This window comes from Phalaenopsis equestris, unplaced genomic scaffold (assembly GCF_001263595.1).
Source record: "Phalaenopsis equestris unplaced genomic scaffold, ASM126359v1 Scaffold000507, whole genome shotgun sequence".
NCBI lineage: Eukaryota > Viridiplantae > Streptophyta > Magnoliopsida > Asparagales > Orchidaceae > Phalaenopsis > Phalaenopsis equestris.
This window is the reverse complement of record NW_018164947.1, coordinates 983,751-995,935: the sequence shown is the minus strand read 5'-3', so window position 1 is coordinate 995,935 and position 12,185 is coordinate 983,751. Positions and strand designations below refer to the sequence as shown.

The 12,185-nt window shown below is 32.5% G+C and overlaps 1 protein-coding gene across 2 annotated transcripts in view; it reads right to left on the bottom strand.

The window, feature by feature from the left end:
• Positions 1-11,327, bottom strand: part of LOC110028249 (TOM1-like protein 2) — a 50,373-nt gene extending 39,046 nt beyond the window's left edge. For both annotated transcript variants that reach the window (XM_020730020.1, XM_020730017.1), the window contains exon 1: positions 11,002-11,327. In XM_020730020.1, coding sequence (XP_020585679.1) covers positions 11,002-11,102 — 101 coding nt within the window. In that variant the 5' untranslated portion in view covers positions 11,103-11,327. The remainder of the gene's footprint in view (positions 1-11,001) is intronic.
• Positions 11,328-12,185: the final 858 nt, after the last annotated feature.

Below are 12,185 nucleotides of genomic sequence, written 5' to 3'. Positions count from 1 at the left end.
AACAACATGAGATTTATGATAATAAACAAGCTTATAAAAAATATGGGAAATCATTGATGAAAAATAAGACAGCCAACTACTTCAATATTTGTAGGTTGTTGCATATTATTTGAATCCCCAATTTTACTATGATAAGTACTTCCACATGAATAAAAAGATTAAGACTTTTTATATGCATGCATGAATAAAATTATCTCAAAAGTTAACTATCTTAAAGTAAAGAATCAATTCAAGAATTTTCATTTGAAAAATAGAATCTTTTTATTTAGAGTAGTTCAAGCATGCTCACTCCATAAATTTGATTTACCTATAAATTTAAATATATGAGTTCATGATTGATATCCATGCTTTCCACCTTTAAGATCTGTTACTAATTTTATTTATTTTTTTCTAAAATGTTAGTGAGTACAATTTGGAGATGTCATGTTTGAACTCAAAGCATTTGTTGTAAAAATTCGAAGTCTTGCTTGTTCAGCTTCTGCATGTAAGCACAACTAAAGAATATTTAGAATAAAGTGATTAAGTACAAATCGAATGACCAAATTAGTTTAGGTTATTTTTTATAAAAAAATTAAAAGGTAGACAGATGAAGCTAGAAAAAACAAAGAAATGATGGTGATGGAATAGATCCTTTGGTTGTTGACGATCTGATGATAAATGAATAACGCCAAAAAAAATAAGGTAGAATCTGAATATAAAGATGAAGGAATAACCTTTCATAATAATTAGAATGAAGATATCAATGCAAACATTGAAAGGAACCAATAGGCTATTAGATTTAGAGCATCTTCTACTCCACCATCATTTAAAAAAAAAGAAGCAAAGTGGGGTTGGAGCTTCAAAAAATCAAAAAAATAATTTAATTATATTTGATTATTTAGTTATGTTACTAATATGTCATTTTATTTAAAATTATATTGAATTCAATGTTAACAGATATAGAGAATAAGATAAAAGAACTGAAATATGTGGTAATTGAATTAAATTTTGAAGATAATGATAACACAGATTCGAAGAAGATAGAAATATTACATTATGATGATTCTTTCGAAAATAAAAAAAAAATGATGATGAGAACATTATAAATCCCAATTCTTATGGCATATTTAAATTTTAAATACAACAACAATAAAAAGCCTTTATCCCACTAAATGAGGTCGGCTACATGAATCTTATTTCTCCATTGCGTCCTATTAAGTGTCATATTTTCATGTAATTCTAATAGATTAAAACCATTTGTATATAATATGCCTAAGTCTTTTTAGGTCTACATCTGTCTTTCTAAACATCAGTCAAAGCTAAACCATCTACTTTCCTAACTAGATCATTAGATGGTCGACGTTTAAATTGAACAAACTATTTAAGACGACTCTCTCTAAGCTTGTCCTCCACTGGAGATACACCAACCACCCCTATCACGTTTATATTCATTTTGCATTTTGTCTCCAAGTGTCAAGCGACTCATCCACATAACCATTCTCATCTCAGCAACACTTAACTTTGTTTTATGCTTTTCTTTTAAAAGCCAACATTCTGTGACATAGAGCATTGCAGGTCTCACCACCATCTTATAAAATTTTTCTTTCAATTTAAGCGGTATTTTTCTATCACACAATAGGCCCGAAGCATTCCTCCACTTCAACCAACCAACTTGAATTCTACTAATAACACCCCCATTTATATCACCATCACTTTGAACAATAGACCCGAGATATCTAAAACGTTCACACCTTTTAATGATTTGATCACCCATTGTTACAACCCTTCCACTAGAGCTACTACCACTAAAATTACATTCCAAGTATTCAATATTAGTTCTATTCAAATAAAGGCCTAAACCTCCATAGTTCAAGTTTATCCTGAACTCTTTCTCTAGTCTAACCCACAAGAAGGATATCATCAGCGAAAAACATACACCAAGGAACATCCTCGAGTAAATGTCCAATAAAAGCATCCATAACTAAAGAAAAAATATATGGGCTTAAAGTTTATCCCTGATGTAATTTAAACTGAGAAAGGAAAATGATTGGTCAATCTTCTGTTCGAACACAAGTAACATCTTTAGCATGCATATCTTTAATGACTTGAATATAAGTCATATCCACACGTCTTCTAGAACTCTCCAAAGAACTTATCTTGGAACCCAATAAAAATCATATGTAGATCATTCTTATTCTCTCTGTAGTTCTCCATCAAACCATTCAATAAAAGTATAGCTTCCATAATAGACTTGTCAGAAATAAATCCAAATTGATTATGAGAAATCTTTATATCACATCTTAACATTTGTTCAATTACCCTTTCCCATAATTTTAAAGTATGACACATCAACTTAATTCCTCTAGATATTGCACACTCTTGTGCATCACCTTTATTCTTAAAAATGGGATCAAAATACTTACTCCACTCTTTAGGCATCTTTTTACTTTTTAAAATAATATTAAAGAGTTTATTAAGCCAAGAAATTCATAAATCTCTAAATATTTCCACACTTTAATTAGAATATCACCAGGTCCTGTTGATTTTCCACCATTGGTTCTTTTTAAAACCTCCCCAACTTTTTTTTTTACTAATGCGACAATAAAAATAAAATATTTTGTTATTATCAACGATATTAAGATCACTAAGATCGATCATATTTTCAGAAACTTTATTGAAAAGTTTAGCAAAATAACTCAATCATCATTCTTCTTGGATTTCTTTGGGCTTGTTCTTTGACTGCCTCACATAGAACTTTAACTCCATCTTTAATACACTTTACTTGAGTTAAATTTTTTAAATTTTTACTTTTATTTTCTCTTTGTTTGGCTAGTTTATACATATATTTTTCATTCTCTTTAGTATCAAGTTTATTATAAAGATCACTAAAAACGGAATTTTTAGCATTATAAATTGTCCTCTTATGCTGCCTACAGACCACCTTATATTTTTCTCAATTTTCTAAACAATTATGTTTAAACAAATTTTTATAACACAATTTCTTATATTTTATCTTTTCTTGCATATTATTATTCCACCACCAACTATTTTTATTTATAAAATTTTTTCATTTTGATTCTTCAAGTATATCTTTTTTCACTTGTTTAATAGTGTTTGTTAATTTATCTCATATAGAATTTGTTTTTTTCATGAACATCCCAAATTTTAAAATCTTTAAGTTTACTTATAAAAATAATTTTATTTGTGCATTTTAGATGCTCTCATCTAATTTTATGACAATGATTCCTAGTATTTTTTATATTACAGTTCTTCATCTTAAAATCCATAACTAATAATCGATGTTGAGTACTTAAATTTTTCACTTGAAATAACCTTACAATCTTTACATTCTCGGCGATCTCTTTTTCTCATAAGAAAATAATCAATTTATGTTTTATTAAATTCATTTATATAAGTAATAATATGCTCGTTTATTTTCTTAAACAAAGTATTAGCAATAACAAAATCATACGCTTAAGCAAAATCTAATATGGTTATGTCTTCTTCATTAATCACTCCAAAACCATAACCACCATGGATATTTCTAAAATCTACTACCACCCTACCAACATGTTTATTTAAATCTTCTCCAATAAAAATTATTTCTTCAAGAGGTATCATTTGTATTAATTATTCTAGATCATTCCAAATTTTTTCTTTGGAACATATATTTAAACCTACTTTAGGAACATAAGTACTTATAACATTAGAAATTTTAGTATCAACAAAATCTTAGAAGCTATAATTCTATCTCCAATTCTATTAATTTTTACAACATTATATTTCAAACTCTTATTTATACCAACACCATTTATAGCAACTGCTACCTGAATACCAAAGTTTAAACCCAAAGCTATCACTCTCCTTAGTCTTATCTCCAACCCATTTAGTTTTTTGAATACATAAGATATTTATCTTCCTATGAACCATAATATCACCTAATTCATTAATTCACCTTAGCCTAATTTCATATTTAAATTTTAAATGAATACTTCAAAGTTTAAATCTTGTTTCAAACTTTTAATTTGTATTAACATTTAAGAATATGATTTGTTTTTTATGTCCTTATAAAGATGAATAAAATAAATATATTGTTGGGTTGTCATATTTATGAATGATGTTTAATTTTATAAAGTATTTAATTCGTTTGATTCTAGACTTGCACCTTGCCACGCTAAGAAAAATTATTTTGGTTCTCAATTTAGCTTTTTAAACATTAATGTGTGTGTATCACGAAGACTCCTAAATTGAAGAGGAATAACATTGCATTTGTTCTACAATATGAGCAAAGCATAAAAACAAAAATTTATGTAGTTTTAAAAACGCTTGTCTAGGCATCATCATTCTGACCAATATTTGACAGAACACAAGCAATGCCGGAAAAAACTTACCGCAGAACCATCTCTTGAAAAATAAATGTGATTGTATGCACATAAACATTATTCAATTTAAGCAACAAGATAGAATAAGATATATTCCACTTCTAAGTCGTTCATTAGCAAAGGCTCTGAACAAGTTTAATTAAAAGGACAACTATTAAAATAGCAAGCATTGTTTATCTTTAGAACCACAACTCTCTCTTTTAAAAGAACATGCATAGTGGAGGACAGCTTCTAAATATGTTATACCTATAATTTGTATAAGATTAAATGAAATGTAAGCTAGGAACATTCCTGGAAAGCATAATCAATAAATTCTATAAAATCATATTATTTTAAACACCATAAACTAACATATCATCTGGTAAAAATTTGGAGAGGGAGTGGATGAGGGAGATAAGAGAGATTGAGAAAGAATGAAGAGATACTAACACAGAAAAAGTTAGTAAACTTCCTGGTAAGATTGATTAACATAAATCACAAAACCATATTATTTTAAAACTCATATACCACCATATCATTTTTAATGAATCTTGGGAAAGTGACTAGATGTATATTTTGCACAAAATAAACTAGAATAGTGAATGGGAAAAAATCCTACTAATAATAATCAATAGGCAACTTTGTACACATACGGAGAGAAAGTAAGAGAGAAAGAGAAAGAGGAAGGGAGGGGGGGAGAGTGGGTATGGAAGAGAAAAGAAATTTAATGCTATATGTTTTTATTCATACAACTTCAGTTAGGGCAGTAGGGGTTGGAAGGGCTGGGCATGGGGCAGCCATAGCATGGTGCGCTTGTAAGTTTTAGTAAGCAATAATTAAAGTCCAAAAATAAAGATACCCATGACTGCTTGACCACATAACATATTGGATTAAACAAAGTGAAGAATCCCAAAGGGCCGGGTTCGAGCACTCACCCTCAAAGAAAATATATGTATCCCAAGTTAAATACATTTGCTATGCTATCTAAAAGAATAATTATCTAAATAAAACCTAAAACTAAAAAAGGTTGAGAGAAAAAAGGAAAGGAGATAAAATAGTGCTTCAAGGTAAAAAGAATATAACCGTGCCTAACAGGAAACATTGAAAAATGCCTTAGAAATAACTTTCTTGCATGGATTGGCACGAAGTTAAATAGGTAAGGGCCATAAATTCACAGGAATGAAAGAACTAGGGCCAAATATAGCATATTGAAAAGTTTGATAAAAAAATTAAGGAAATATGGAATTACAGCCAAACTGATTGTGATGAAGCATTTTGTTGCTTCTAATTAAAAATTATCCATGGATTAAATCAACATGGCTAATGGACGTTAAAAAAATGACAAGAGGGATCTAAACAAACTATTTGAGATAGCAGCAAGAAGTAAAATTCTAGTGAGATATTCAAAGTTCACATTTATAGCATCAATTTACATTATTTTAGAGGTAGAACATCGAATTGACAAAGAAACCATCATTGTAAAACTCCATCTCGTGCTAAAATTAGTAAAATGATGCTAATTTAAAATTTTTACCTGATAATCCATCAAATTAATTATTCTTTATTTAAGCAAATTCCTCGAGGAAAAAGAATTGACATGGGACCTTACTATTTTCTGCATATCCTAGTTTTCAGGCTGCATTTTTTTCAAGTTGAAATCTTATCTCAGGGACTTTCAATAGCATCATATGAGATTCGAAGAGCAAGAAAACCAAACCAAATGGCACACATACACATGATTAGATTTAAAATAGATGTTACGTAAAACAACAACCAAAAATGTTTTTTTTTTTCTTCCAAACACTAAAGTCCAAACCAAGATCTTAACACCAATCACAACAACAGCAATTTTTGTACAATCCAAAAGCTAACTAAATATAATACCTGACGCTTTAGTTACAACATGCAAATAGTAGAAGTGGTCACCAGCTTTAACAAGTATAACGTTTTATCAGTCTTCAAACAGTTCTAAAGGGTCTTTTTGGTCCGATGTTATTTACACAAACACACTTTCTATAGAAAAGTATTGTTTAAATGTTATCAATCAAATGTCGGGATTTTAGTTTAATATTATTTTTAGATCCAATTCTATCCTTAAAAACATGTCCAGTCCTTCCTAAAGATTTGAACAAACCCAAAGGGCAAAAGAAAAGAGAAAGAAAGGCTATCTACTTAATGAATTGATCTAAGAGTCCCAATCGAAACCTTTTATAGAAAATAGCGAGTGGAACCGAGTTACAAAGATAATTCAAGGAAAAAAAGAAATTTTGAAGAGAATCTAGAGAGATTTAAAGTTAGACATCAATGTAACAAAATTTCAGGTTCAGGTTAGAGATTGAATCATGCCTGCAGTCAATTAATGGCCCCTGTTTATTGGTCAAGATCAATGTTACAAAATGGGTTACATAATGAGAACACAAAAACACATAAATTAACTTTTGTAGCTAGCCATATACCGAGCAAGTTAAACTACAAGTCCCTCGTAAGAGTTGAATGGCTTACTTTTTTAAATATTGGACATATAAATATATAATAATTCAATAATTCATTTTTATGTATGTATTCTAGAAAGTAAAGTGCAAAGAACTCTCCACTTCCCACAGAAGTGAGAGAGGAGGTAATACGCAAGTTCTACTTGAGTCTTCTCTGGTGAATAAAACTAAGTTTTTTTCCCGATCACCGAAAGTGGACTGGATTTAAGTGAGAATCGCCTAAATCTGTTAGGGTTTCTCTAGAAGATGTGGATTTTTTCCTGATTCGGCGCTAGGGTGGCGGAAGTTTTACCGAATCGATTCTTTGTCGGTGGACATGGATGGATCGCGTTAAGAGTTTTACCATGTCACTAATGATGAGCTTATTGGCCCCAATTGGGCGAAGAACATCGAGATTGAGTTATCGATTGGATAACTTGCCAAGCTTCGCTTATAAGCAACATGAAGTTTTTGGTGACTTTATGCTTGGCGAGTTCCATCTTATAAGTGGTTCAAGTTAGTTTACAACGAAAAACTTTTGAGCGTAGCTCAATGTCACGCTTCGCCATATTCTAGAAATTGACAAAACTCTCGTGGGATGGAAGGTTCTAGAGAGGCTAAAATATAGAGAGGCATCCATAAGACTCTAAAAAATTTCATCACATCCCAGAGAATGCTAAACAGAAAAGCTCCAAGAAAAACTCAAGAGTAACCTAGAAATTTCTAGGGTTATGTATGTACATAAAAGAGGAGTGTAAAACTCCCTGGAAACTAGAATAATCTAATGTATTCTAGAATGTTTCCTTGGGCTTGAAGCCCCTCCCCTCATTTGTAACCACCAAAGAAAGCATCCAAGCTTCCAAGCATTCAAGAGTTGTAATTGTTCTCTCTTAGTGAATTGTTCTCTTCTCCAATATTTCTCTCTATTCTTCTTCTTAGAGTGTTTTGTGCTTACAAGTCCAAGTGTTATGAGGGATATTAGGCTGATTTAGTGCTAAAGAAGAACGCTAAAGCCGCGCGGGTGACTTGGGGAAAGTTAATCTGTTACAATTGATATCAGAGCCTCAGTTCGAAGGTATAACAAAGAGCGTTAAAGAGCACGTAATGGAGTCCGAAGCCACTAATGTGGAATCTTCTCAACAGGGACAAAGTCGTCAGGAGCAACGAGATCCAGCCAAATCCAAACCACATGAGAGGTCCAAGAAGATCATGCACGGCTTTGACTCGCGTCTTGCTCGGGTTGAGGAGGCAATGAATTGCATGGAGGCCAAGTTAGAGGATCTTGGCAAAAAGGTTGATTGACTCGAAGAAGAGGACATTACAATCTATTCAACGATCATAGGTATGATGCTCCAACTAGAGAAATTCTTACGGGATCAAGGGGCTAAGATGCGGGAGGATTTGATGGGGGAGCTCCAGAAAGTATGAAGAGCCAATGAAGACGAGATGAGCGGCGTACGTACTAGCTTGGAGGTGATGCGTGGAGGCATCTTGCTATGCAAGAGGGCACTAAGGACACCCACCAACCATCAGATCATCGAAGCTAAGAGAATTAAAGTTTCAAAACCAAAGAGGTTTGGAGGAGCTCGTAACGCGAACGAAGTGAACAATTTCCTATGGGAACTTAAGCAATACTTTGGAGCGAAGGGGATTACGGATGAAGAGGCAAGAATACAATTTGCAACTCTTTATCTCTCAGACATCGCTAAGTTATGGTGAAGAAGGCAAAGAGATATTGAGAAAAGTTTATGCACCATATCCACTTTTGATGACTTCAAAAGAGAGCTAAAGAGATAGTTTTACCCCGAGAATACGGAGGATGAGGCTAGAATCCGGTTGCGAAGACTCAAGCAAACGGGATCAATTCGAGAATATATTAAGGAGTTTACTAATTTGGTCCTTGAAATCCCTAAAATGTTAGACAATGATGTTTTGTTCAACTTCATGGATGGACTCCAATAATGGGTGAAGATTGAGCTTAGGAGGCGTGGAGCACAAGATCTCGCTACTGACATCGTCGTTGCAGAAAGCATGGTCGACTATACAAAAAAGTCTACAAAACCAAAAGATAAGAGGGGTATCCATGTCAAAGAGGGGGAAGACAAGAATCAACATAAGGAAAATACCTGCCACGAATCGACTTCATCCAAGACGAAAGACAAAAACGGAAGCCTAGGAATGACAAAACCAAATCACATAAATGCTTCCTTTGTGGAGGACCTCATTGGGCGAGGGACTGTCCTCAAAAGAAGGTTTTGAACTCTCTAATTGCAAGTCATCAAGAGGAAGAGGTAAGCGATATGGAAGCCCAGGTGGAGGCTATACAATCGCTGAATGGGATGTAAGCTCCAACAAAACCACAAGCGTAAGGGTTGCTCTTTGTAGAGAAGCTAATAGGCGGGAAGACCACAAGGGAAATGGTGGAAACAAGTGCTTCCCATAACTTCATCTCTGCCAAAGAAGCAAAGAGGTTAGGTTTGCAGATGACTAAAGAAGGAGGCTCCATCAAGGTAGCATTTTTGCAGTAAAGCCAATCAATGGATTAATCAGAGGGACTAGCATTGGAATGTGGTCAGGTATCTTAAATTTATTTGTTATTCCAATAAATGATTTTAAAATTATCCTGGGGATGAACTTCTTGGATCAAGCAAGAGCATTCTCAATGCTCTTTGTGAATAGCATGTGCATAATGGAAGGTAACCAAGTTTGTTTAGTACCAACAATAAAGGCTAACATGCAAGAAGGAAACATGTTATCAGCCATTCAATTCAAGGAGAGCATTCCACAAGATAAAAGGAGCCACTTGGCAAGGGAGGTGGTGGAGACCCAAAAAGACTTGCCAAGGGAAGTGGTGGAGGTTCTTAAAGAACTACCACTAGTACCGGAGAAAGAACATCGAATTAGGTTGGATTCAAAGACTGAGTCATCAGCCATGAAGTCTCACTGCATGAGAGCACTCCCCCACACGACCAAAGAAAAACCCAAGTTTGTCAAAAGCAAATAAAGGAAGCTAGTCTGAGTGCCAAGGAGAAATCGCAATAAGAGCATTGCGAGCTTAAGTAGGGGAGAGTGTCACGCTCTGCCATATTCTAGAAATTGACAAGGCCCTCATGGGATGGAAGGTTCTAGAAAGGGCCAAAATATAGAGAGGCATCCAAGGGACTCTAGAAAATTCCACCAAATTCCGGAGAACGTTAAACGAAAAAGCTCCAAGAAAAACTCAAGAATAACCCAGCAAGTTATAGGGCTATATATGTACATAACAGAGAAGTGCAGAACTCTCTAGAAACTAGAATCCAATGTAATTTAGAATGTTCCCTTGGAGCCCCACTGAGGAAAGCATCCAAGCTTCCAAGCATTCAAGTGTTGTAATTGTTCTTTCTTAGTGAAGTATTCATTTCTCCAATACTTCTCCCTATTCTTCTTCTTAGAGTGTTTTGTTTCTACAAGTCCAAGTATTGTAAGGAAAATTAGGTTGATTTAGTGCTAAAAAAGAGCGCTAAAGCCGCACGGGTGACTTGAAAAAAATTAGTCCATGCATCAAGCTCTCTTAACAGCTTAATTAACCTAATCTAACATAATGTAATCTGAAAAAATAAGAGTTGATTTCGATCTTTCTTTCTTAAAGTCATTTATTCTATCTTGTAGATAATATAATATTTATATGGCATCAAATTAGGACATTCATTAAATATCAAAATTATTGGTTTGCTGTTAAAAAAAAAATCTATATCCCATTCATTGAATACGTTCCAGCAACCTTTCTTATAGTTAGATGAATGACTACAAAAAGAAATAACAAAATCATTATTAATCAATGTAGATATTATTACATAATTAAGATAATACTGAACTAAACAAATTACATTTTACAGATAAAACCGTTATCTAAAATTACAAATATCTGTTATCTAAATAGAAGGTCGTTCGAATAGCCATGCGAACAGAAATTGAACAGGAAGACCGTCGATCTAGTCCAGTACGGCATACCTAATTCGTACTAACTGTACACGGATTCAGTTCATGTACATATATAATCAAGCAGCAAAATTCAAAGCTCTAATTTTTCTCCAAACAAACAAACATTTCAGACGACTGAAACATAAACAAGCAAGTCATGAAGATCAAACGCAGACAAAATGCAAAAGTAAGCCTAAAAGCAGCAGATTCATCAGTTCATGAGCACATACCCGGGATCGCGATTTAAGATATCGCAGATCTCGATGTTCATCGCCCAATCCGGGCCGATAAGCTCGTCATTAGTGGCGCGATCCACCAGCGATCCGCCCATGTCCTCCAACAAAGAATCGACTCGTTAAAACTTCCGCCGCCCTAGCTCCGAATCGGAAAAAAATTCGCACCTTCCCGAGAAACCCTAACAGATTCAGACGAATCTCAGCGGAATCCACTCCGCTGCCGGCGATCGGGAGAAAATCGTAGTTTTATTCGCCGGAGAAGACTCAAGTTGGAACTTGCCAATTACCTCTTCTCTCAGCTCTGTGGGCAGTGGAGAGTCCTTTGCACTTTACTTTCTATAATATATCCATAATAATGGTTTATTGAATTATTATATTTTCATATGTTCTATATTAAAAAATAAATGGCATGCATAACATATTGTTTAGGTATTCATATATCAAATATAAAATCCTTGATTTTTTTAAATAAAATTCATATTTTAATGCATTTATTTTATATGATTTTGACAATTAATTATTATATATGTAATTTTAAAAAAAAATCAAATGATTTATATAACAATTCTTATGTATTTATATATCTAATACATAAATTTTAACATTTTATATTTTACTATATATAAAAATGAGTATTTCATTTTTTTTTAAAAAAAAATAATCATATTTTTTACGTGATGCAAAAGAATTTTGATATTATAGAAATTAAAATTAATTTTTGTAAGCATTAAATAATTAAATGCATAAGAATTATATGGTAGATATATAGAACCCTTTATTTAAATTCAAAGATATAAATATACAAATTACGACTTATGTTAAAGAGACGAGAAATTTGAAATGAAGGACAATTTGCATAATGAGCCTTGCAAAATATTTATAGATACACAATAATATAAAAAAGGGATCTGTGCATATTAATATCCGAAATAAATGACAAATTAATACAAAAAGACAAAAATGAAATAATGTAAAATACAATAAAAGAGAATAAAAAATGGAATAATATAAATTTGAATAAAAGTGATTTATGAAATTCCTTTAATATTATGTACTTAAATATAAAATAATTTAGTAGTATAAATGTACTTTTTATTTTCATATGTTTCATATGAAAATTTTAAAAACCCTTGGAAAAAAATTAAATCCACACTTCCACCAACATTAGAATGTGTTAT